The 26687-nt window shown below is 40.3% G+C and overlaps 2 protein-coding genes across 4 annotated transcripts in view; one reads left to right on the top strand and one right to left on the bottom strand.

Annotated features, from left to right (window-relative positions):
- PDE6H (phosphodiesterase 6H) overlaps nucleotides 1-26687 on the bottom strand; it is a 183811-nt gene that overhangs the window by 42158 nt on the left and 114966 nt on the right. The window lies entirely within an intron of this gene.
- ERP27 (endoplasmic reticulum protein 27) lies at nucleotides 338-26621 on the top strand. 2 transcript variants are annotated; one of them, XM_043563383.1, is made up of 7 exons: nucleotides 338-582; nucleotides 955-1055; nucleotides 2934-3071; nucleotides 16627-16743; nucleotides 20758-20883; nucleotides 22996-23193; nucleotides 26450-26621. In XM_043563383.1, the coding sequence occupies exons 1-7, from the start codon at nucleotides 489-491 to the stop codon at nucleotides 26504-26506; spliced, it is 831 nt and encodes a 276-aa protein (XP_043419318.1). In that variant the 5' UTR covers nucleotides 338-488; the 3' UTR covers nucleotides 26507-26621. The 2 variants fall into 2 exon arrangements, with proteins under 2 accessions (XP_043419318.1, XP_043419319.1); XM_043563384.1 differs by lacking the exon at nucleotides 26450-26621 and adding an exon at nucleotides 23599-23929 and having other exon boundaries at nucleotides 378-582.

Genomic DNA, 26687 nt, shown 5'->3' with positions numbered 1-26687 from the left:
ATACCTGCAGAGAATATTTCCTTTTTATTTAATCTAAATGAACAGACCTGGGGCGCCTGGGTGGCTCAGTCGGTTGAGCGTCAGACTTCGGCTCAGGTCATGATCTCACAGTTTGTGGGTTCAAGCCCCGTGTCGGGCTCTGTGCTGACTGCTTGCTCAGAGCCTGGAGCCTGCTTCAGATTCTGTTTCCTTCTCTCTCTGCCCCTCCCCCGCTCACGCTTTGTCTCACTCTGTTTCTCAAAAATTAATTAAAGAGGTAAAAAAAAAATTTTTATAAATGAACAGACTTGACTTTCTTCTGGCCGGTTATGTTCTGAGATCTTGTCACTGAACCTGGTCTTTAATCTCAGAAGTTGAAGGTTCCCATAGAACCAGCTGCAAAGTTCCCAGAACACTAACAACACTATGGCCAGTTAACTGGAGTAGGCTGCTGTGAATTGGCCTCCCATAACAGGTCCAGGGCTTGGAGCAGGAGCAGAAAAAGAAGGATGGAAGCTGACCAATGCAGATTCCTGTTTCTATTATTTCTTTTCATGTGCCAACTATCTCCAGAAGTTGCTGCAGAAGTTCAGGAATCCTCAGGTAAAAGAAAAAAGCACTTGGGTGACCATAGGGCAAAAGTATTGTGAAGGAAAGGGAATATGGTAGTGATCTGGGTGTTGTTCCTCCCAATGTAGAACATCTTCTAGGAAATGCTGGATAAAGATTTGTGTTCCATAGTAGAGACAAGAGAAGCCTAGCATTATTCTTCAGAGAGAGACCATGAGGTGAAGTCACCTTCCTTATAAAACAATAAAGCCTTGGGATGATGACAGTGCCCCTAGAGACTGTGATCTCCTTGGCCTTAGTATGGAGAGAAAAAGTATGGATACCCTCAGCATTTAGAATTGTTTCTTCTGCATGTGATACCCCAAAACCTTCTGCTTCTCCCTCTCTCTCTCTCTCTCTCTGTAGATGATCCTGGTGCTTCCCGGGAAACTGTGCAGCTCACAGATGTCCCAGCTACCATGGAATTCATTGCTGCTGCTGAGGTGGCTGTCATAGGTTTCTTCCAGGTTTGTCCAGTGACCCCATTTCTGTTCCCCCAAAGAACCGGAAACATTCTACCTCAGAGCAGACATGAGAGTCACCTGCTGGCCACTGCACTAGAAGTCAAGGGGCACAGACTTCACTTTCAGCTTATCAATCTAGACCTCTCAATTTCAAGACATTCCCAGTCTCTGAATTATGTCTTTCTCACACTTGATTCAAGACTTCTCAGTCTTGGGGTGCCTGTGTGGCTCAGTCAGTTGAGCATCCAACTGTTAGTTTTGGCTCAAGTCATGATCCCAGGGTCATGGGATCAAGCCCCTCATTGGGCTTCATCACTGAGTGTGGAGTCTTCTTGGGATTCTCTCTCTCTCCCTCTCTCTCTCTCTTTCCCTCTGTCCCTCTCTTCCCCCCATCCCCCCCAAAAAAGAGTTCTGGATCTTCTCATCTATAAATGCTTTCAATGTTAAGTCAGTGTCTGGATTGCTGAGGCAGAGACCAGAGTAAACCCAACCTCTATCATCCAGGGAACACATGAGTCAATAGTTAATCTCTTTCTAAAGCCTTACCAAGTAGGTAGTCCCTCACTTGTCTTTCTTTTTGTTTGTTCCGAAATGTTGAAAAAGGATGACATTTTGAATATTTGAGGTATTAGCCTCCATCTTCCAGATTGGCTGCCTGACTAATGAAAGCAGCCATAAATGAAAGGGCACAATTCCAGCATTTTTATCTTTCTTTGAAGGTAACATCTGGTTATTCTCACAGATCAAGCCCCTACTCTTATTGCAGACCTTCTTATCTATTTCCACTAATCAGTCACCATCACCCTGTCAATTCTGTGTACACAGCTGGAAATAGCTTCAGTGAATGCATGTGGGGAAGGAAGACGGGGAGCATGTTTCTCAGTGATGAGAGATCTGAGCGGTAGACAGAAACGGCCACTTTCAGAAAGGCAGGGAGAGGCAAAGAAAGTGGGAATAGAGGAATTTGCAATAACTTAAACAGCCACCAGATGCCGTCCGTCATTTGATCCATGAGTAATTCCACTCTAAGGGGAATTAAAAAAGGGCAAGCCTAGATTAGCAATTGTTCATAGCCTCGGATGAACTCCACACACCCTGTCCAATTACCCCAGATGCAAGGTTAGTCAGCTTCTTTCTTTTTGCACATCTCTTCCTCCAGCCCAGAAAGATGTCAGAAAAGAATATGCTCCCTCCTGTTTATTGCCTGGAGCTGCTATGGGCAAAGGTCCTGTGACAGCAGGGAAAATGATGCCAGCTTGCTGTAGAAGGACTGGATCATCGCTTAGATGTGGTTTCCCTGCTGTCTGCTGCAGGCCTGAGTTCTAGAGTTGGAACAACACAGAAACAGTATCTTCATGGGCAATACCTCAGGCTCAATGCAGGGGAAGAGGATTGTTCTTCCACATCCGGCACAAACTTTTGTTAATAAAACCTCTAAGTTCCATTTTAATTTCCTTTATTATTATTTTTTTTTTCCTTTCAGGACCTTTGACAGTACCTATTTATTTCTGCATTCCTTCTTTCCTCCACAAATTGTTCCCAAGACATTTGCCTCCTCGGGTATATCAATGACAGTGCAGCCAAACTCCACAGGGGTCTATGATTTTGAGGCCCTTCTCTGCTAATAAACTGCAAGTTTTATGGGAAGGCCAGACAGGAGTTTCAGGCTTAGCTACAATTTTGTAGTTACCTATTAGCCCACCAAGCCTGGAAAATTCAACAATACCACTGCAAATTTACAGGCAAATGTTGTTTCACTTGACACTAAATCAAGTCTATTATTTTTTTATACGAGTGAGCACGTTTCTACTCCCTATTCTATTTCTATGTGTCTCCTCTCCAAAATAATCCCTGTGGGTTTTTTCCCCCTCTTGTTTTCAGGATTTAGAAATCCCAGCAGTGTCCCTATTCCACAGTATGGTGCAAAAATTCCAAGCCGTGTCATTTGGAATCAGCACGGATTCTGAGGTTCTGGCCCACTACAACATCACTGGGAACACCATTTCCCTCTTCCGCCTGGTAAGCTGGGTGGGCAGCTCGAGCCTTCTTCCAGTTTTTCCTTTTGGTTGTGGATTCACAAATTTGTGCAACGAGGAAGGGCTCTGTGACTTTAACACTAATGATGGTGCCAGGGACCATTAAGTCAGGGACGATAATGACAAAGACGGTGGATCAACTCAAGCTTCCCAAACAGGTGCTGTCATGAGTTGGAAAGAAGACTGGACTGAGAGTCAAGAGGTAGGATTATAGCACTGCTTTGTCACTGACCAGCCATGTGACATGGGCAAGTCACTTAGCAGTTTTTAGTTTCAATTCCTTCATCTGTAAAATAAAAGAGTTTGACCATATCATCTCTAAGGTCATTTTGAGCTCTAAAATTTTATATTTTTATATCACTGGGAGTTCACTTACATTTACCAAACATGCATTAAACAATGTCTGTGTCATCTGCAAGATACGGATAATAAAAACATGTTAAATATGTCCCCTGCTCTCAATAGATCTTAAAACATAGTAGAGAATGTAATCATAATTTATAAGTATCTACAATGCAAAAAACATCACTGTGGATAAAGTATTATAATGGTTAAAAGGATAAATGCAATGCAGGAATTCTGACCAAAAAAAATGAGGAAGGAGGGGCACCTGGGTGGCTCAGTCAGTTAACGTCCAATTTCAGCTGAGGTCATGATCTCGCATTCACAAATTCAAACCCCACATTAAGCTCTGTGCTGACAGCTCAGATCTTGGAGCCTACTTCAGATTCTGTCTCCTTTTCTCTCTGCCCCTTCCCCACTTGCTCTCTGTCTCTGTCTCTGTCTCTGTGTGTGTGTCTCTCTCTCTCAAAAATAATAAATAAACATTAAAAAAACTTTTTAATGAGAAACTGGACTGAACTGGAATTTAAAGGGTAGAGGGGCGCCTGGGTGGCGCAGTCGGTTAAGCGTCTGACTTCAGCCAGGTCACGATCTCGCGGTCCGTGAGTTCGAGCCCCGCGTCAGGCTCTGGGCTGATGGCTCCGAGCCTGGAGCCTGTTTCCAATTCTGTGTCTCCCTCTCTCTCTGCCCCTCCCCCGTTCATGCTCTGTCTCTCTCTGTCCCAAAAATAAATAAAAAACGTTGAAAAAAAATTTAAAAAAAAATTAAAAAATAAAGGGTAGATAAAATTTGGACAAAGTAGAGGAGCATTCATGTCCAAGGTGGGGAAAAAATTAAACTCAAGAAACAATGATCAAGCCACTTTGACTGGATCTCAGGGTACAAATTTGGAGAAAAAAAATATAAGACAGAGAAGTTTGATTGAAACCATATTATGGAGAAACTTGAATACCAATTTAGTGGGTTTGCATTTAACTGGGTTGGCACTAGAAAACCCTTAAAGCCTTGAGATCAGGAGAGTAACATGAACAGGAAGGTGTTTTTAGCAAGATGATTTTGGCAGTGATGGCTGGGATGGATTGTTAAGCAAAAACACAAGAGTTAGAGAGGACTGTGGTTAGGCTGACAAAATCAATCATGTACTGAGGGTCTGCAGTAGAGAGGTAGCAATAGAAAGTGAAGAAAAGGCAGGTCCTGCTGCTGATTAAATATAAAAATTGTGGAAAGGAGGCAGTTTAAAGGCAGGGTATGTAGAAATAGTGAGGGCATACACAAAAAATGGGGTTTTCTCATGCTTTAGTTAGTTGTTGAGTTTGTATTGTTGGTGGCATATCAAGATAAAGATGTTCAGAATCCACTGGAAATGCAAAATTGGGACAAAAGATAAAGTTTTCAAGATTTCTGCACAAATGGCCTTCTCCCTCCAGCCTCCATCCTATATATTTCACTTCTCATCCACATCTCTTTTAAATGTGTTTTATATTCAGTGTCTCCAATTTTCTTTAAGCTCTTAAATACACTGCTATCTTATCTATGCCCCACACCCCCTCAAAACTGCTTTCACTGAGGTCAGCATTGCTTCCATATTTCCAAACCCAATGAACATTCTTTAGGTCTTACTTAAGTAAACATCTCTGCCATGTTTGACATTGTTGACTGTCTCTTTAACATTCTTTCTTTCCATTACTTCTAGGAGCCTACTTCTGGTCCTCTTCTGCTTTTCTTAGTCTCCTTGAGACCTTCTCTGCCTCCATCTACACTGCTTTCTGACCCAGTGCTCTTTCTAATCTGGTTTATAGAATTCACATTCTGTAGAAGCAGAGACTATTTCGTCCATTACTTCAACCACAGAGCCCCAAAAAAGTGTCTGTCATATAGCAGGTGCTCATTAAGTGTTTGTTGAATGAATGAATGAATGAATGAATGAATGAGTTTTCCTTAGGTAATACAATTCTTATTGTTGACTATCATGGGTCTGCTGAGGATTTGAAGTGCTTTATCTCTAGCCTGGACCTCTCTCATGATTCGAATGCTTGTTGTATATAACTATTTGGATACACTCATAAGCACTACCATCCCAACATGTTCAAAACTGAATTTATCATCTGCACCTGCTAAATTTTATTTGTTCCTCTAAACCAACTGTATTGAATGGTTATGTTCATTTGGTCTAATTTTTGCCCATTGCACCTCCAATCTTATTGAATCTATATTCCCCTTTACTTTTTCTACTTTATTTCCTAGTCTCTTAGCATCTTTGACATAAACAATTTCGATAGCTTCTTACTCTCCCCTTGTTACTTCATATCCAGTTTGTAGATTGGTATCACAATGCTGTATTTCAAATGGAAATTGGGCCATGGTATTGCCTTCTTAAAACCTCTTCAACATTCCCCATTTCTTACAAGATGAAAAACTGACATATTTAATGTTACATATAGTCTTTTATGACCTGGCCACTATCTGCTTCTCTAGTCCCTTTTCCAACATGCTCCCACCATAGGCTTTATCCTCTCACTTCCCAAGTATACACAGTTTGATGATACAACTCCATGATTTCACTCACACAGACTGTTCCTCTGCCTAAAATGCCACCACCCTCAATGCCCCCTTTCACCTAGCCTCACCCAGCTAACTCCTCAGATTCCAGTAAATGAGTTCAGACATTGTATCCTACACAAAGCCTCCAAGGAATCTTCAAATTGGCCCGCCTATTCCTCTATACTTTGATATCTGTATTTATATTTATCACTCTATAGTGCGTGTCATGTATCTTTGTGTCCGTCTCACCTACTACTCCATTAGACCATGAGCAGTTCAAGGGTAGGAACCACGAATTGTTCACATTTGTTTTCCAAAGCCCACAATATGCCTCTGGTCACAAAGACCCTCAGAAGTACTTGAGAAACTGACTCACCTCCAAAAGCACATCGGAGTCCCTTCACCAGTTCTTTCCCACCTGGACAGTAGTTGCAGGTGTGCATTTCACCATTGTGAAATTGGATTAAATGAAGCTCTTCCAATGAAAAGCTTTGGTAGGAAAGATGGAAAGTTAGGCTAATGCCTTTTGCGTGACTGTTGGACCACTGGTAGTAACCCTTCAATAAAAAATTCTAATCAGCTACATCTCCACAAGTACTTCTCTCCCAGTTTGTTATTTTAAGTCTCATAAAGAACTGATTTTTTTAATTTGTTTTTAATGTTTATTTATTTGAGAGAGAGAGGGAGTGGGGGGAGGGGCAGAGAGAGAGGGAGACCCAGAATCCGAAGCAGGCTCCAGGCTCTGAGCTGTCAGCACAGAGCCTGACTCCAGGCTCGAACCCACAGACTGTGAGATCATGACCCGAGCCGAAGCTGGACACTTAACCGACTGAGCCACCCAGGTGCCCCTCATAAAGAACTGATTTTAAAAGTCTTGGTACTAAAATAAATAAATAAATAAATAAGTAAATGTCTTAGTACTACCAAGATACACATGTGGGAAAGAAAAAAAACAAGTGCTGTTGCTTCCAATGTCTCTACAGATTTTATAACCCCTAATAGGCACATTAGCTTTGCTTACAATCTATCCTTTGTGCAGCCCCGTAGATGACTTCCCAGAGCTGTTCATGCTCCCTTAGCATCTGCTTGTTGTTTACCTCGAAGGGCAGCCCCACTCTGAATGAACTCCTGGGAACCCTGTGGATGAGATTATTGCTGTACCATACCAAAAACAAACACACCGGTTCCGCCCTACTCCACTGGCAGGTCTGGGAGAGGTTCTGCTTGTGCTGCGCCAACTTTTAGATAAACATATTTTTCTCAGTTTATACTTTCAAACATTTGGTCCATATTTTAACAGGATTATTATTCAGGAGTTTGGGATGACTCTTTTTTTTTTTTTTTTAAAGAACATCAGGACTATGCATTTTTCAATGAGGAAATGGGAACCTGTTGCAAATTTCTTGGGCCCTACCTACCTTCATCTTAAATGTATAGTTCATTCTGTTTGTTTTTATGTTTGTTTTTAGTACCTAATTTATCATAGACACTATGCTAGGTGTTTTTCAGTGTTCTACCATTTAATTCTCGCACAAATCTGACGCAATCATTATTATGGTCCCTGCATTATCCAGAAGGAAGCTAAAGTTCCATGAGATCAATTCAGTTGTCAAAAGTGTATAGAGTAGGGGCGCCTGGGTGTCTCAGTCGGTTAAGCATCCACTTCGGCTCAGATCATGATCTCACAGTTCCTGAGTTTGAGCCCCACGTCAGGCTCTATGCTGACTGCTCAGAGCCAGGATCCTGCTTCAGATTCTGTGTCTCCCTCTCTCTCTGCTTCTCCCCTGCTTATGCTCCCTCTCTCTCTGTCTCTCAAAAATAAATAAACGTTAATTTTTTTTTAAATAATTAAGAAAAAGTCTATAGAGTAAACAGACATCTGATTCATACCCAGCATAGCTGTCTCCAAATCATGCCATTTCTGTGATACTAGAGTGACTTTCCAAAGTACTTAACCCTGACAAAAACCTTTGTTTTTACTCCTAGATTCTATCTATTCTAATGCCTCTCATGCTAAAGCCTACTTATTTAGAGCACTTGCTCCTAAACGACTCCTCAACCCCACCCCCACCCCTGCCTTTGCACTACTTAAACCCTAGCATCATTTCTCCAGATTTACTCTAGGCATTACACATTTTGACAAAGAAATCTCAGGATTTAGACAGAGAGAGTTTTCAATGGTAAGAACATATTTGGAGATAAACTGGAATAATGATAGGTGAAAACACAGTTAAGACTGCAATGAGTTGACAGGACTGGGTGCTTTGAAATGTTTGAGCAATAAGAAGCCAGCAACTGTTATATTCATGGAATACACCACTCTCCAAAAACAGGCAGGACAACTATACAAACGTGATCAGGAAGAATTGAACTAAGTGGAACAATAATAAGTTGTGTATGACAACTTGTTTAGTGTGTACGACAGCTTGTCTTTTGTGAGGGTGACTGTAGGGAGACCCTCCACACTCTCTCAAGTGTTCTCATTGTTGCCCTAATGGAGGTATAATCCTGGGTTGAATAAACCATGAGCCTGTTCTAAAATGGAATTTCAGATATTATTTGAATGTTTATCTCGCTTTGGGTTTCTTCAATCACCTCTATTTTAAGAAATATAATTAGCCTAACTTTGACCCAATAGGATATGTAATGGAAACACAGTAAAAGCATTCTTCCATTCCTTACATGGTTATGTGCTGGCTGCTTATTATACGAAAAGCACCTTGGGGCACTGGGTGGCTTAGGTCAGTTAAGCTTCTGACTTGAATTTGGGTCAGGTCATGATCTCACAGTTCATGGGATTGAGTTCCATGTTGGGTTCCATGCTGACAGTGCAAAGCCTACTGGGGATTCTCTCTCTCTGCCCCTCCTCTTCTCTCTCAGAGAGAAAGAAAGAAAGAAAGAAAGAAAGAAAGAAAGATGAGGAAGGAAAGAAAGAAGGAAGGAAATGAAGGAAAAAAAAAAAAAAGGAATGCACCTCTCCAAACAAAGAGAATCAAAAGGAATGAGTGCATAAAAATAAACTAATAAATGCAGGAAGTAAGGTATGTCAAATTATTCAGTTTTTTTTCTAAAGTATAGTTTTATGAACTCTATGGCAAGCTAAATGGTTTATAAAAACAAACCCAGGGACATGAGGGATTTTGTTTAACAAATGATTTCTCAGTGTTATTCAAGATATTTAATACTGTAACTGTGGTGTAAACTAAGACAACTTTAATATACTTTATGAAGTGCTGGGTTGCTAATTAAAGAAATACATAGAAATTCAAAAGAATATTGCTGAAGTACTAATGAACAGAAAAAAAAAAACACCTGATTAATCTTTTGGTATGATAGTAGTGTCTAAAACAAAATAATCCACTTCAAATATTCTTTGGGGAGTCTCAAAATTATATTGTAAGGTGGAAACTCTTCTGGTTTACAGTTTCTGTTTTTCTTCTGGTGCTTCTTTCTTGGGGAAGAAAAATAATATGATATCTCAAGTAAAATTCTTTCCAAACACTGGGGAAAAAAAATATATTAAAAAATCTTTCCCCAGCTCTTGGTTTCAGGATCAGATTTTCTGTCCAGGGCATTATGCAAATACTTCCCTTTACAGAGGGAGATTTCCTGTTCGAATATTGTTTCCAGGAGCCCTACACATGACGTTCCAGAGTTTATTAGCTTAAGAAAGAGTGACCCAGTCGGCCATGTTTTATTAAAAGAAGCACTACAAACTGGAGAGACTTCAGGAGAGTGGTTTTTATTAAAACTCTTTGCTACTTCGAGAATGTTATCACCACTTAACATCCTCCGCCTCCAGTATGCCGCATTCCTTAAGCCCAGAAACACCTGGAATAACTGGGCTTCCTGCTCTCCCTGTTCTGGGAAATGGGAAGGACTGCCTGGAAAAGAGCAGAGAGGGAGGGGCTTCCTGACCGCAGCACAGCTCTGTTAGGTGAGACCCGGCCGCTAGAGTTCCTAGACAAATAATCAGGAAGTAGTCAGACATATGAAATAGTAAAAGGACCCTGATTGTGATTATAATAATGATGAGTTTGATGTTTTCAATTAGCAAAGCCTTAAGTTCGAAGGATACATGCCAGCTGGCAAAGCAGGCCTTAAGCAGCCTCAAAGATCCTGTGGGCTCATTTTCTTTCTTTCGTCACTCTTAGTGCCCTGGGAAGGAGGATAAGAGAGGCTGGGCCAGGACTCCCCTAGGAAGACTTTCCCTTTTGCTTTTATATTTCTGCCCCAAACCTTCCCCTCGGTTCCACTTTGTGAATATTAAAACAATTAAATATACAGAGAGAGAGTTCACATTTTATTTTTATTTATTTTGAGAGAGATAGAGCATGCGCAGGGGGGAGGGGCAGAGAGAGAGAGAAGAAGAGAGAATCCCAGCAGGCTGTGCACCAGCAGCAGCGCAGAGCCCAACTCCGGGCTCAAACTCACAAACCATGACATCGTGACCTGAGCCAAAACCAAGAGGCAGATGCTTAACCGACTGAGCACCCAGGTGCCCCGCGACTTCACATTTTAAAATATCCTATGGTTTGGGGGCGCCTGGGTGGCTCAGTCGGTTAAGCGGTTGACCTCAGCTCGAGTTATGATCTCAGGGTCCATGAGTTCAAGCCCCAGGTCGGACTCTGTGCTGACAGCTCAGAGCCTGGAGCCTGCTTTGGATTCTGTGTCTCCCTCTCTCTCTGCCCCTCCCCTGCTCATGCTCCGTCTCTCTCCGTCTAAAAAAAAAATTTAAAATATCCTATGGTTTTGATGAATTTTTTTCAAAACTCTTATTTTGAAATACGGGTGGCGCAGTCGGTTAAGCGTCCGACTTCAGCCAGGTCACGATCTCGCAGTCCGTGAGTTCGAGCCCCACGTCGGGCTCTGGGCTGATGGCTCGGAGCCTGGAGCCTGTTTCCGATTCTGTGTCTCCCTCTCTCTCTGCCCCTCCCCTGTTCATGCTCTGTCTCTCTCTGTCCCAAAAATAAATAAACATTGAAAAAAAAAATTAAAAAAAAAAAAAAGAAATACATATTTTTGTACCTCAGCATTTATTTATTTCTTAAATTTGAGTTGTGCAAAACAGTCATAAAATAATTAAATCGCTATCTGAGTGAATGTCAGCACTCCTGTGCCTCAGTGCCTAATATACAACAGGCACTCAACAAATGATTCATTTGCAAATGTATTACAGGAGATATATCCAGAATTAATAATATTAACCATAGCGTGCCTTGGACTTCTTAAAGGTGCATATTACTTTTAACTAACCAATGGGAAACCGCCTTGAACAAAAGAAGAGAAAAATATGCAACTGGGAGTCATCATGCGAAGGGCATAATGAGCAATCTTGGATTCCTAGTGTTTAATTTACCTTTAATTTACCTTTAAATGAATTCCTTCCTGCATAAACTAAAACGACACTTATCTCTGACTTTGCTAGGTTGACTCAGAGAAAGGAGCTTGGAGGGTAAAAGGATAGTTCTGATCCAGACCAAGAGCAGATTGGGTAGGACCTATATGAGAAAGCAGACATAAGGGAAAGGGGTTGAGATGTCCAAGGGTTGGCAGCCCAAGGATCTCAAAAGTGATTCAAACTATTTTAAGAAACAGAACTGTTCAGAAGCTAGCATTTGTCTGTAGGCATAGTTGCTCTGGGTGATGGAAGTATTATCTTGTGCTTTATGGGCAGGAGTAGATTGGGGGAGGGGAATGGAAAACTCTGGGGATAAGAATTGACAGTATGAAGTCCTATCTTTTAATGTACCTGAGTATGGTGGAAAGGTAGCTCTAAAATGCTAATCTGGGATTACAGACTAGGTAACCAAATAATCCCTTTCACCAATAACAATTTATTTTAAAATCCAGGCAAATAGTAAAGGGGGCAAGAGTCTTTGGAGAACTAGCAAGAGAGAGAGAAAGAGAAAGAGAGAGAGAGAGAGAGAGAGAGAGAAATAACTAGACTAAGATCTAGAAGATAAAACCCCAAAAGGAAAACCCTGTATTGGGACAGCTTTTTGTCTAGGGGGCTCTTCTTGCCAGTTTTTAAAGAAATAGTCAAGAGTCTGAGAAGTTTCACAGCTTTTTTTGTGACACTCAAGGAACCTGAAAAGTAAATGTTGAAATCCTGGGCCCAGATGAGGAAGTAGGAGGTAGATTTAGTAAAACAGACTTTGCCCCACTTTGAACCCTAAAGAACAGTACCCTAAGAACAAGGATTTACCATAAGTAAATCATCCTTCCCAAGGACTACAACAAATCATCTCAATCCCTGAAATTGGATTAGGATGATCGTATATGAATATATATATATATATATATATACACACACACATACCCATGCACATAGATATACACACATATACCTCTACACATATATAATTATACTTATGTATCATATATATAATCTACCCTTAGCCATGCCATAGTATAATAGCTGACTCAAAGAAAAAGAGAATAATTTTCTTTCTTTATTTTTTTTGAAGTTTATTTATTTTTGAGACAGAGAGAGACAGAGCATGAATGCGGGAGGGTCAGAGAGAGGGAGACACAGAATCTGAAGCAGGCTCCAGGCTCTGAGCTGTCAGCACAGAGCCCGACGCGGGGCTCGAACCCATGGACTGTGAGATCATGACCTGAGCCGAAGTCGGACGCTCAACCGACTGAGCCACCCAGGCACCCCCAAAAAAGAGAATAATTTTAAATCAGAGAAGAGATTACCCTCAAAGCAACATCAAAAAGGCAATACTAAATTTCACTGATGACTTCTCAGTGGCAAGAGTGGAATGTTACATATAAAGAATTATATCTTGCAAAAACAGAAAGAAAATAATTGTGAACATAGACTTCTACCTCCAGCAAAAATAGGCTTGAAAAATAAAGCTGAAATAAAGATATTTTCAGAAACCAAACTGAGAGATTATGTCGCCCAAAAGATCTGACTCATACTAAAAGGTGCTTTCTAGACAGAGGGCAAAACATCCCAGATAGAAGCTCAAAAGTACAGGAAGAAATGAAGAAATCTCACAAAAAAATATGAGATTTAAAATTGTAATACACAATAATAATCATCTGTGAGCCTTGAGTGTGGGGTCAGGGTATACAGTTGGATGGAGGAAAACTGTATTAAATTGTTCTAATCTCTACATTGTCCAGGAAGAGACAAAATTGCCAGTTAAAATTAGACTCTGACAACTAAAGAATGCATGTTGTGTAGTGCATGCTGGTTATCTTCAAAAGAATGATTGTAGCTTGTGTAACTTCTAAGCCAATCAAGGGAAGGAAGGAATAATATAAAGTGCTCAATCAATTCAAAGTAGTCCAGAAATGGAAGAAAGTGGGATTTGGAACAGGCAGAAACAATGGGAAATGCATATGGAAATAAATATATTAGGAATTACATTCTATAAAAAATAATGCAATGCAAAGACAAGGATTGGCAGACTGGATTAAAAAATACAACTGTGAGCTTTTTACAAAGGACATATTTTAAAACATAGGGACACATGTAAAATAGAAAGATAGATTGAAAGCAAAAGGATAGAGTCTAATACATGGCCTAAGAATATATAAGCAAATCTAACAGGGTTATAAGAAAAAATGGTTAAATTCACAATCATGTTGGGAGATTTTAATACTTTTTTCCCCTCAAGTTAATTTATTTATTTGGGGGTGGGGGAAGGACAAAGAGAGAGGGGAAGAGAAAGAATATTAAGCAGCCTGCGAATTGGCTTTCAGAGCCTGACGCAGGGCTCGAACTCAGGAACTGTGAGATCACGACCTGAGCCAAAACCAAAAGTCAGTCGCTTAACAGACTGAGCCACCCAGGCACCCCAGAGATTTTAATATTACTCTCTTGATAAAATAAATTGGTTAAACAATTCAATAAGAATATAGAAAATTTGAATTATAAAATTAACCAAGTGAGTCATTAGTTTATACAGAATACTATATTAAAAAACTGCAGATTATGCATAACTTTAAGGACATATATAACACATGCAGAAGTTGACAAATGCTATAAATAAAATGTAGAAATTAAGCTACAAGGTTAATACTGATTACAAGATTAATATTGATTCATATCAATACAAGATTAAATTAAGTTCTTTTTTTTTTTTTTAAATTTTTTTTTTCAACGTTTATTTATTTTTGGGACAGAGAGAGACAGAGCATGAATGGGGGAGGGGCAGAGAGAGAGGGAGACACAGAATCGGAAACAGGCTCCAGGCTCTGAGCCATCAGCCCAGAGCCCGACGGGGGGCTCGAACTCCCGGACCGCGAGATCGTGACCTGGCTGAAGTCGGACGCTTAACCGACTGCGCCACCCAGGCGCCCCTAAATTAAGTTCTTAAGAGCCAATAGGTTAGAGAAGAAATAAGAACAGAAATTGGAAAACATTTGGATTGAATGATAGTGAAATCTACATATAAAATTTATGGATACATTTATAGTCCTGTAAGGAGGAAATGTGTAGATTTTAATATATATTTTAGAGAAGGATGATGATAAAAATCAAGGATCTAAGCATCCATTTTAAAGTGAGAGAAATAAGTTCCAGGTAGATCTTAGATCTATTGTGAGAGATAAAATAATAATGTTTATGGGAGATAAGAGAATTTCTTCATGACTTTGGTGCAAAGATTTTTAAACAAAACAAAACAGGGGCGCCTGGGTGGCGCAGTCGGTTAAGCGTCCGACTTCAGCCAGGTCACGATCTCGCGGTCCGTGAGTTCGAGCCCCGCGTCAGGCTCTGGGCTGATGGCTCAGAGCCTGGAGCCTGTTTCCGATTCTGTGTCTCCCTCTCTCTCTGCCCCTCCCCCGTTCATGCTCTGTCTCTCTCTGTCCCAAAAAAATAAATAAACGTTGAAAAACAAAACAAAACAAAACAAAAATACACACTAGTTACCAAGGAAAATATTGATAACCTCAACTACATTGAAATTACCTTCCGTTCATGAGAAATAGCCAACAAAAGGGAAGGTCCCTGTGAAGGAAGATATGCCATACAGAAGCAACAAAAGACTCACATAACAAAGTGTATAAAAGCATCTTCAAACCAGTGAAAGAAAGATAGCTCAATAGAACAATAAGCAAATGATTTGAATTGACACTTCGTAAAAGAGGACATACAAGGGGTTACTCAGGGAAATGCAATTAAAGCCACAATAAGACATTACCACACATTCACCAGAATGGATAAAATTATAAAGGCTGGTAATACCAAGTGTTGGACCAATGGGAGCTTTCAAACAATATAGGTGTAAGCAGAAATTATTATCTACTTTAGAAAATAGTTTGGCATTTTTTTAAGTTTATTTATCCATTTTGAGAGAGAGAGTGTGTGTGTGTGTGAGTATGGGAAGGGCAGAGAGAGGGGGAGAAAAAGTATCCCAAGCACAGAGCCCAACATGGGGCTGGATCTATGACCATGAGATCATGACTGAGCCAAAATCAAGAGTTCGATGCTTAACCAACTGAGCCACCCAGATGCCCCAATAGCTTGGCAGTTGTTGTTAGTTGAAAATACACACACTCTCTAATGAAAAATCCCAATCCAAGGTATATGGACAACGGTTATGTCCCATGAACAAGAGTGTTCGCTGCAGCATTATTTTAACAATCAGAAACTGGAAGTAACCTAAATATCCATCAGCGTAAAATGAGTAAGTTTTGCATATTTATACAATGGAGTATTATATGCCAAGGAAAATGAGCAAATTTCAGCTACATGTGATGACATGAATGACTATAGACAGAATGTTAAGCAAAGAAATGAGATATGTGTACATAAAATATACTGTTAATTTCTATTTTCATGAAGTTTTAAAAAAGAAAACTAAACCATAGGATTAAAAAGTGCATCTTTAAGTGCATCTAAAGCTATAAAGAAAAGGATGAAAATGCCCACCATAAAAGTCAGGTAATGGTCAACTTTGGCAAAAAAAAGAAAAGGGCAAATTATGGATTAGAAGGGAAGACAGAAAGCCTCGGGAGTTCTGGCAATATTCTACTTCTTTACCCAAGTGGTGGCTCCACAGTTGTTTGCTCTGTGATAATTTTTTAAAAACTGAGTTTTACATTTTATGTTTCATGCTTTTCTCTGTATGTGCATATTATTTCACATTAAAAGGGTACATACATAAATCTGATTATGTAAATGTAAACCCTTGACTTCAGGTTCTTAGAGTGTAATCTATTTAGCTTGACTTCAAGGCCCTTCAGAAGTTTGCCCCAGCCTACCCCACTAACCTTGTCCCTCTCCTACTCATGCTCAACTAGAATTACTGTTATAGTTATGACAAACTAACTGCAGCTTCCAGAACATAGGATCGCTCATCTTTTTGTCCATTGTAAATACTGTTTTTCGAATTAAAACTCTCTCCCCATCCTCATTCATCTAACCAAATTTTAGCTATTTTTCAAGACTTGCTTCCTCCTGGAAACTTCTCTGCTCTTCCTTTAGGTGATATATGGGCCCATGATTCCCCTGTGATGACATTTCTGTATCCCACAGGACAGTGTGTTCTTTGAAAGTGGAGAATATTTCTTATTTCCCTTTATGTCTTTTGAGTTTTAGTGCCTGACATGTGGTAGATAGTCCAGAAATATTTATCAATGAATAAATAAAATCAGAACAGTGACAATTTTATCCTTTTTGTGTTACCCAGGTGGATAACGAACAATTGGACTTAGAGAGCAAAGACATTGAAAGCATTGATGCCACCAAATTAAGCCGCTTCATTGAGATCAACAGCCTCCACTTGGTGACAGAGTACAACCCTGCGGTAAACAATAGTCCTTGGCTCCAGACCCTTAAGTCCCTATGTCAGGGAGGGTACTTGTCTCCATACAGAGATCTCTCCTTCCAGGAGTTTTAATCCTTTGACCAATAATAACAGTAACTGATATTAACTGAACACTCAGCTGTTTATGTTGCAAACTTTACTCCAACCCTTTAAGTTTGATAGACTTGTCCCTCCTCAACAAAGAAAGAAACAGAGTTAGAAAACTTAAACACTCATCAGACGACTAGGAAGGAAGAGAGCCAAAATGTAGAGTCAAGGTGACCGAGTCAAACACTTCTGAGCTTTGCTGTCTGAGAGTGTTCGCTAAAAGCAACTCATCTAAGCAACACTCTAGACCACACTTCTCAAACAAAATTGTAATCGATGCTGAAGATCCACTTTTCCAAAGGCATCAGGGACCAATCCACTTGCAAAATACAATTTAATAGAAAAATTAAATATTAAAAAATAAAGCCCACTGATCACATACTTGGATGTTACAGCAAATGTAAAATTTCTACAAAAGTTTTTAAAACTTCGTCCTACCTCCTTGTGGACCTGTAACTAACAGTTCTTGGTCTGGCACCCCCTACACATGCCTAGACCCTCATGGTGATGTAGCTTTCTTTCTAGATTTATCTTCTTATGGTGTTGCACACTGCATGCCACCTGGGTGAAGGCATCAGCCCACCCATTCCGATCATCTTCTGGTCGTCTAACATTCTACAGCGTACACAGTGAATTAATTACCTTCTATGTCTTGTCTTTTCTTTTCCCTGGTGTAGAACATAAGGTGATAGCGTATTAATTTCCAGTGATCTCATCAGTTCTGAAATGCTGTGCATTCTCTAATAACAGTACTTTAGAGCACATCATGGTTTTTAGAACTCACAAAGCCAATTCACACCCATTTTCTCACTTAATGTTCACACTGATTTTTTGAGGCCAAAGAGAGAAAACTACTATGCCCATTTTATCAAGGAGCACATTTAAGATCCAAGTGACTTATTCAAGGTCACTAAGTCAGAAAGGTAGAACTGAAGGCAGAAATTTTAACTCCTGATGGATTAGCTCATATTGTCTACTCCCATTTCACAGGAAAGAAAAGAGAGTTCAGAAAAGGGAAGTTCCTCAAGGCCATATGACTAGCAATTTGAGCTTCCGAAACAGCTCTCTGCACTTGTCCCTGCTTTTTTTTTTCATGACTAGTCTGACAGAATCCTGTGGTTTTTCCATTGCCCCACACAGCCTTCAATAGGAAACACCCCTTTTCCTGTTGACTAAATTCCTGTCCATCTTTCACACCACGTTTGTCTTCATAGAGCGGTGACTCCATTTCCACCTCTGTTAAGATTCCAAACACACGCACCCCAGGGGTATTGGCAGCAATAATCAAAAAGGCAGTTTTCTCCTAGACATCATCATTCTCATGATTATATTTGTAGAAGTCAGGAGTGCTTGTGGGAAAAGAAAAGATGATCTTAGAGTCCCTAGGTTTATGGCCCCAGGGTCCTGGAGTTCTGTAGGCTAACTAAACAAGGACTGGCCTTCCGGAGTTCTTGTGCCTAGTTCATTTCTTATCTTATAAAGTAATGACATATTACTTTAATGACAAGTACTTTAATTACTTTCACTCCACATTAGTAGTGAAGGCAAATCACATCAAGAAGAAATTAGGTAAGAATTTCTTTAGAAAAGCAAGTTCACCTTTTGTTGTGACTTCTACATTTCCCAAAGGTGATATTTTTCTCATTTGGAGACCTGCCTCCTCTACTATAGCTATTTCTCATCTGCTGTTGACGCAGAGGTTTGCACCAGTAACAACGAGGAGGCAGAAACTCACAATCATGTATTAAGCCAGCTGTATACGTTTAATGCCCACACTTGATACTTGGCTTCAAGGTGGAAAATCAGACTGTCTGTTAAGATTAAATTAATCACTTCTGATATACCCAAGACAGCTGGGTATACCCAAAAAGTAAGACAGCTGTACTTTTTGACTCTTTAGCTTTGATTTCTTGACTTCCCCAAAATTATTCTCCAACTCAGCTCTAGGAGGATACATGCATGCTTTAAGTTTAGGTAGCAGGATCTAGTAAAACAAGAGACTCTTATTTAACATCCAATCTCCCAAATTTAAAATCTAAGAGCTGTATTTAAACTCCAGGTAGAGGGCCTCCTGGGTGGCTCAGCTGGTCGAGCAACCTTCAGGTCATGATCCCAGGGTCATGGGATTAAGCCCTGCGTCAGGTTCCATCCTAAGTGTGGAGCCTGCTTAAGATTCTCTCTCTCTCCTTCTGCCCCTTTCCCCTGCTCATTCTCTCTCTCTCTCTAAAATATAAATTAATTAATTCCAGGAAGAAAGTTTTGGAAAAGAGCTCATTGAACACTCCTTGCCTACTTGGCCAATACTGCTGGAAAATCTCTATGGAGTAGTGTGTAGCTTCCAGAAGAATCCGACCTAGCTGGCTCCCCTTCTCAGCATCCTGGGACTCTGTCTTACAGTTCATTCATCCACCATACTCTCGCTTCCTGTACACATGCTAGTTTTATAGAAATGCTTTCTGTATTTAAGCAGGAGAGGTGAAAAGGGATAGGATTTATTTAAAAGAGACTCTGGAGCACGGTTTCAGGAAAAGAAAGAAAAAAAAAAAAGCGAAGAGAGCCAGTGCCATAGTTTCATGCTCTCTCTTCTCCTCACTCTGGCTCATGGCTGTACTACTCCCCTCCGTCACTGATAACTTCATGGGAAATCACCATCTCTAATCAGCAAAAAAGGGCCAATGCTTCTGGCCTCCTGAAGAGCTTATCTTATTGCTGAGGTTCCAGGCAAATGGCTTTCATTTGAGTTGGTTTAGATGGGGTTTTGCCATTAACTATGTATAAGGCAGGACAACCTGATGGTTAAGAGCATGGACTCTGGGGTGCCTGAGTGGCCCAGTTGGTTGAGCTTCTGACTCTTGATTTTGGCTCAGGTTATGATCCCAGAGTCGTGGGATGAAGCCCTGTGTTCAGGCTCCACACTGAGCATGCAGCTGCTTAAGTTCTCTCCCCAACTCCCCCTCCCACTGCCCCTCTCCTCTCCTCTTGCTTTCTATCTCTCTAAAAAATTCAAAAATAAAGAGCATGGACTCTGGAGCCAGACTGCCTGGTGTGAATCCCAGTCCACAATTTATGTAACTTTGGGAGAGTTTATGCCTTAATTCCCTCATGTATAAAACTGAAACTTTGAGGATCAAGTTGGTTATTATATGTAAAGACCTGGAAACAGTGTCCAGCACATAATAAGCATTCAAAAGTGTATCTGACTGCTCTTGCAACATGGAAAGGGACTGAGAAGAAGTAACTGATAAGTTACATGATATATTCGTTGTCTATTGATGTATAACAGATTACCCCAAAATTTATCAGTTTTTTTAAACAGTAAAGTTTGATTATCTCACACGGTTTCTGTGGGTTAACAATTTGGGAGAGGCTAGGCGAGGTGCTTCTGATCTGGGGGTTCTTGTGAGGTTGTAGTCATTGGTCAGAGAGGTAGTCAGTCATCTGAGGGTTGGACTAGGGTTATAGGATCTGCTTCACATAGCCGGCAAGTCAGTGCTGGCTATTAGTAGAAGACCTTCATTTTGTGCTGTGTGAATCTCTTCAGAAGGCTACTTGTGTGTCCAACACTGGGACTGGCTTTCCCCAGCATGAGTGATAGAAGAGAGAAGGCAGATGCCCCTATGTTTTTGATGACTTAACCTTGGAAGTCACACTCTGTCATTTCTGCAATATCCCAATGGTTGCTCAGTTCAGCCTTTTTCATCATGGATTACAGGGATCTACACAGTTGCATGACTGCCCAAGGGGAGACTTCTGGAGGGCCAAGATGGAGGCTAGTTATCATTTGTGTTATGGGTGGATAGTTCTCATTTATATTTCAGCCTACCTATTTACTGGGTTGCCACTAATGGTTTGTTGTTGTTGTTCCTTGTCTATTCCATTTAACTATAATACACTTCAATTTGCCAGACTGCGATTGGCCTATTTAATAGCATGATTCAGATTCATCTTCTACTGATGATGAACAAGGCCTCCCCAGAGTATGAGGAAAGCATGCACAGATACCAAAATGCTGCCAAGATCTTCCAGGGGAAGGTAAGTCTGGAATGGCAGATACCCTTTTGAATACTCAGTACTAGGACACTAAAAAAGGCAGATGGGTCCAGGGAGGTTAGATAAATAAGGAAAGTGAGTATGATTAAGAGATCATGAATTAAGAACTGGGACATAATAAGTCACATTACTCCTTTTTAAAATTAAAGATGTTGCGATTGGGGCACCTGGGTGACTCGGTCGGTTAAGCATCCGACTTTGGCTCAGGTCATGATCTCGCCAAATGAGTTCGAGCCCCGCGTCGGGCTCTGTGCTGACAGCTCAGAGCCTGGCGCCTGTTTCAGATTCTGTGTCTCTCTCTCTGACCCTCCCCCGTTCATGCTCTGTCTCTCTCTGTCTCAAAAATAAATAAACGTTAAAAAAATTTTTTTTAAATAAATAAATAAAAATAAAGATGTTGCAATTGCTGTATTAGGTATTTACCCAAAAGTTACAAAAATACAGATTAATAGGGGTACATGCACCCTAATGTTTATAGCAGCATTATCTACAATAACCAACCTATGGAGAGATCCCAAATGTCCATCGACTGACTGATCAATGGATAAAGGAAATGTGAATTTATATATATATATATATATATATATGTATATATATATATATGTGTGTGTGTGTGTATAATGGAATGTTAGTCATCAAAAAGAATGAAATCTTGTCACTTGCAATGATGTGGATGGAGCTAGAATGTATTATGCTAAGTGAAATAAGTCAGTCAGAAAAAGACAAATACCATATGATTTCACTCATATGTGGAATTTAAGAAACAAAACAGATGGGTATATGGGAAGGAGGGAATAAAAGAGATGACAGGGAAACAAACCACAAAAGACTCTTAATGATAGAGAACAAACTATGGGTTGCCAGAGTGAGGTGGGTGGGAGGTGGGCTAGATGGGTAGTGAGTACTAAAGAGGGCACTTGTGATGAGCACTGGGTGTTGTCTGTAAGTGGTGAATCACTGAATTCTACTCCTGAAAAACAAAAACAAACAAACAACAAACAAACAAAGAAAGCTGATTAATGAGTTTCCTAAAAATAAAAAAATTAAAACTTAAAAAAGGTACAAATATTTTCAATATGAATAAATTGAAGCAATAAAGATAAACTTTTTTGCTTGCAAATTCAAAAAAAAATAAATTAAATTAAGTTAAAGATGTATTTCATACTATTAAAGACCTATATAACCATATCTTCCCTTGGTGGTAAGTCTATTTTTTTTCTGCATTGAAAAGTGAAGAAAATAGAGACCCAAAGATGCTGAAAATAAAAATCACTTTTTAGTCACAATTTATTTATTCTTTGCCATTGCCTCTTAAAGTTTTAAACTCAGGACTTATTTCCCATATAAAGCACCTATCATACCTGGGGCCTACTAGATGTCCCATAAATGTTTATTTCTGTCCCCTCTCTACTTTGTACAGTTCTGTTTGGTATGACTGAAATAGTAAAACTTCAACCACTTCAAGGCTACTGCATTAAACTAGAGACATTTTCAATACTGACATCTGTCTGGTAGTAACATAAGTTGACTTTCTGGTGGTTGTTTCCCTAACACTGGCAGTTTTCAGTGTTTCTAAATGTAGACGATCCTCTAACAAGAATATTCTAAATATTTCTACTTTGGGTAGAAGGTTTGATTTAATAATATAAAATAGTTGACATTTATCAAGCATTTATCATATGTTAAAAACTGTACTGAAAATACTAGATGGATGCTCTCATTTAATCTCCCCCAACAAAAGCCTATCTTGCCGATGAGAACACTGAGCCTCAGAAAGGCTGAGTAATGTGTCAAAGTCACACAGCTAGAAAGTACCAGACACAAAACTTAAAATGTATCATCTGCTTTTAACCATTAGGCTATCCTTGCTTATTTAGCTAATCACTAAAGTTGCTTCCAATTCTCTGTCCTTAAAATTAAATAAACTTGATCAAAGGGGTAAAATACCAAAGCAGTGAAAAATAAGAAGCAATCCATTCAATTGGATGGCACAGACCATAAGTTCAATCAGTATAACCTGCAATAATCGTGAAAAGTCTCTTTCTCTTCCGGACCTCAGATAGATGTTTCCCTTTCAAACCTCTCCAACTGCAGATTCTTTTTATTCTGGTGGACAGTGGTGTGAAGGCCAATGGGAAGGTGATCTCATTTTTCAAACTAAAGGAGTCTCAACTGCCCGCTTTGGCAATTTACCGGACTCTAGATGAGGAGTGGGATACACTATCCAGAGTGGAAGTTTCAGTGGAGAATGTGCAGAACTTTTGTGATGGATTCCTGGGAGGGAAACGGCTGGTAAGTGGGAGACTTCAGGAAGAGCAAGTTGAGTGTTACTCTCTGTGTCTTCTCATTTCCTGTTGAATAAAAATTCTTTAAGCTCTACTGGATTTGACTAAGAGCAAAAGTACATGAGGATATGGTGGACAGGATCAGGAGGCTTGTTAGGATAGAATCGTGAGAATAGAACTACACATGCATCTTTGGAAGATGTCTTGCACATGCAAAGGAGCTGAATTTGGGGTTTTACCATTCTGTTTGCATTATTAATGGGAAATAAATAAGATTCCCATATATAAGAGTTCGTGCAATAAAAATTAAAGATGGATTTAGGTCTTCCAGGAGTAATTACATAACTCATTTTGCTAATCTCTCAAAACCAAGAGCCCCAAATCTAAATAATAGTGTTGTGATGTTTTTCAGAGAGAAAGTCATGAATCAGAAGAAAAGACTCCAAAGGTGGAACTCTGAGCTCTCCCTGATACTCCCGCATACTACTAAGAATTTACACGATATAACAAAAGGGCAACTCAAACTTCAGAGATGCTAACCAACAGGATGAACAGGCCTTAAACACACACACACACACACACACACACACACACACACCCCTCCATTTTGTTCCTTAAAATCTCATTTACTCTCCTTATTCTTTCTTTTAAATTGTCTACACTCTCTCACTACCCATCCGATCTTCTTCTACGCATTCATACTGTGTAGTCTCATACACAGCAACACACATCACTGAATGGAGCCTTTAAGAGAAATATTGTGATATTTCTTTGAAGGAGAGGCATTCCTGGAGGGAGGATATTCTGATTTGTCATTTAATATTGAATCTTTGGGGCGCCTGGGTGGCGCAGTCGGTTAAGCGTCCGACTTCAGCCAGGTCACGATCTCGCGGTCCGGGAGTTCGAGCCCCACGTCGGGCTCTAGACTGATGGCTCGGAGCCTGGAGCCTGTTTCCGATTCTGTGTCTCCCTCTCTCTCTGCCCCTCCCCCGTTCATGCTCTGTCTCTCTCTGTCCCAAAAATAAATAAAAATAAAAAACGTTGAAAAAAAATTTTAATATTGAATCTTTACACTGCACAGGACGTACATGCAACATAGTTTCTGCTCTTTAGTGGTTGTTCAAGGGTTGAAACTCTACCTTCCTCATGAGCACATGTCCCTCTCTAATTCCCAGCTGAGAACAAAAGGAAGGTTTAAACACCTTTGCAGAACTGCGTTTTTGCCGGGGTCAACCGGTGTTTCCAAGTCTCTAAACTCAGCAGAAACAGACTATGTAAAAACTCTATGCTTGTGTAGCGTTCCTAACTCCCCATGTAAATCAACAACCGCATAATAAATAAAAAGCAATAATGTTATAGGAAAAGACTGGCATCACTTTGCAGGCCAAACCTTTTGTAAATACCCAGATGCCCGATTAAGCAGTAGGCACCTCACCCTTCGGTGTCCACTGTTTAGCGTCCGGCCATGAGCCACTAATGTGTTATTGTTAACTTGGTGGGTGGGACGGAGAGTGGGTAGAGACCATCCTCCATGAGGATTGGTATAAATGTGGCAAAAGAGCTAGGAGTCGAATTATGTAAAAGGTTGGGGAATAGTTAAGGAGGGGGGTACTTGGCTCTGGCCAAGGGTGGGGCTGTTGGGGTGTTGGGGGGGAGGTGTTGGGGCTGACTAGGAGCGGATTATTGCAGGTAAGGTGTTCAATCCAGCCCATGTGAAACAGAGGGAGAGTTTGGCTGAGTGTCTCTGGCCTACAGGCTGTTTCTGTCAACACACAGATGCTGCATTGTTCCCAGGAGGCCCTTGGCTCAGAAGGAAAGGGCCTAAGTGCCGAAGAGTTGAAAAACCACAGTGTGCACCTTAAGGATTGGTCCAAGTGCGGAACAGGGAGTGAAAGACTTAGTTGTTTCTTTCTGTGGGGAAAACTCCACAGCCTCTGAGCTGGGAGTGGACAGCTGGCAAGGACACTATGAAAGCAGCAGTGTATGGCATGCTCCCTCAGCAACATGAGACTGAAGGATTGTGAGGAGGCCGTCCAGTTCAGCCACGGGGAAGAAACCACCCCGTCTTCTCTCTCGAGGCTAAAATATATTCCTAGGGTAGGCACATCCCAGCAGCCTCTCTTTGATCCTGTAAACCAGAGCTCTTGACGTCTACAGTCAGGAAATTCTTCCTGATATTCAGCTGAAATCCTCTGGCCACACGAACCCGTTTCTTCTTACCTGCAGTCCATGGAAATTCTTAATAGCTGCCAATCACCATCTCCAAGTGGCACCCCCAATTCTTACTGGGTGTTCTTAACCTCCTTATCCAGTCTTGTTTTCTCCCTACCTACAATCCAACTCTTCAGCTAATTTGCTTTATTTCCAAGTCACTTAATTGGCTTTATTATTTTTCCCTCTTCCCTCTTTCTCACATTTCCTTCTTTTTTTGCTTAAAAAATGCAGATTCCAAACCACTGTGAGAATTTGGTGAATGTCAAAAGATAAATTCCCATGAATTCACCCAATATTCCACATTGGTCAACACTGACCGCATCTTTATAGTGCATTTTGCTGCTTGATGACATGCGACAGAAATTTTATTATATATTGTCTTTTAATGCTCATCTTTTATCTTTATTGTATTGAATTGTTCCTTCAGTTTATGGTTTTCCAGAACTGGGAGAGATTTTTGCCTGTCTGTTTCACAGCCAATCTGGTTTTTGTAGCTCTGGCAACTCATGACCAAAGAAGGGAACTCTTTCAGAAAGAAGAAATTTCTAAAATTTCTCATTCATTCATTAAATATCAGACTTGGTATTATAAAGTTCTACAGTTTCTAGATCTTCTCTGTCTTTGGATAATATCTCCTAAGACTCTGCATTCTTTCCCCAAGGTCATGTTATTGTTGAAACATCTAGATATATGTTAGCTACTTTTCATGATGGACTCATTCTTTAGCCCTAGCTGGCAAGAAATTGCCATACTTTCGTTTAAAGTTTGAAGGAAGTGGTGATGTCATACAATAGAACTTTGTAAAAAGATACTAGAAGATAGAAGACTTTGATAGAAGAAGTAGAGAAACAGGGCATGATTGAAGGAATGCCAGGAAAATTGGTGTGTGAGTCTCATGTCTTCTGTGTATGGGACTCTGTGACCTTGGAAAACCCTATCTTTAAATTTCAGTTCATTGAGGGCAATACAATAATTCACAGGATGTTTTGAGACCCCAAGTTGATAATACATATGAGGTAAAGTGTGTCATTGCTTTTGTTTTTTAACAGAATACTACACTGCCTTCTCTGGATAACAGCTATTTCTCCAATCGTCTGAACTTTTAAAAAAGGAGAGACTTCCTTCGGAGTCTTAAAAGAATTAGCACGGGAGGCCTCATACTTGAGATTAGAGAAGTATTTGAAATAGCTATTTTAAAATGTAGATTTGGGGAGCACCTGGGTGTCTCAGTCAGTTAAGCATCCGACTCTTAGTTCCAGCTCAGGTCATGATCTCACGGTTCCTTGA

Source organism: Prionailurus bengalensis, chromosome B4 (genome assembly GCF_016509475.1).
Source record: "Prionailurus bengalensis isolate Pbe53 chromosome B4, Fcat_Pben_1.1_paternal_pri, whole genome shotgun sequence".
NCBI classification, from domain to species: Eukaryota; Metazoa; Chordata; class Mammalia; order Carnivora; family Felidae; genus Prionailurus; species Prionailurus bengalensis.
The sequence above is the reverse complement of the archived record's forward strand: the minus strand, read 5'-3'. Positions and strand labels throughout refer to the sequence as shown.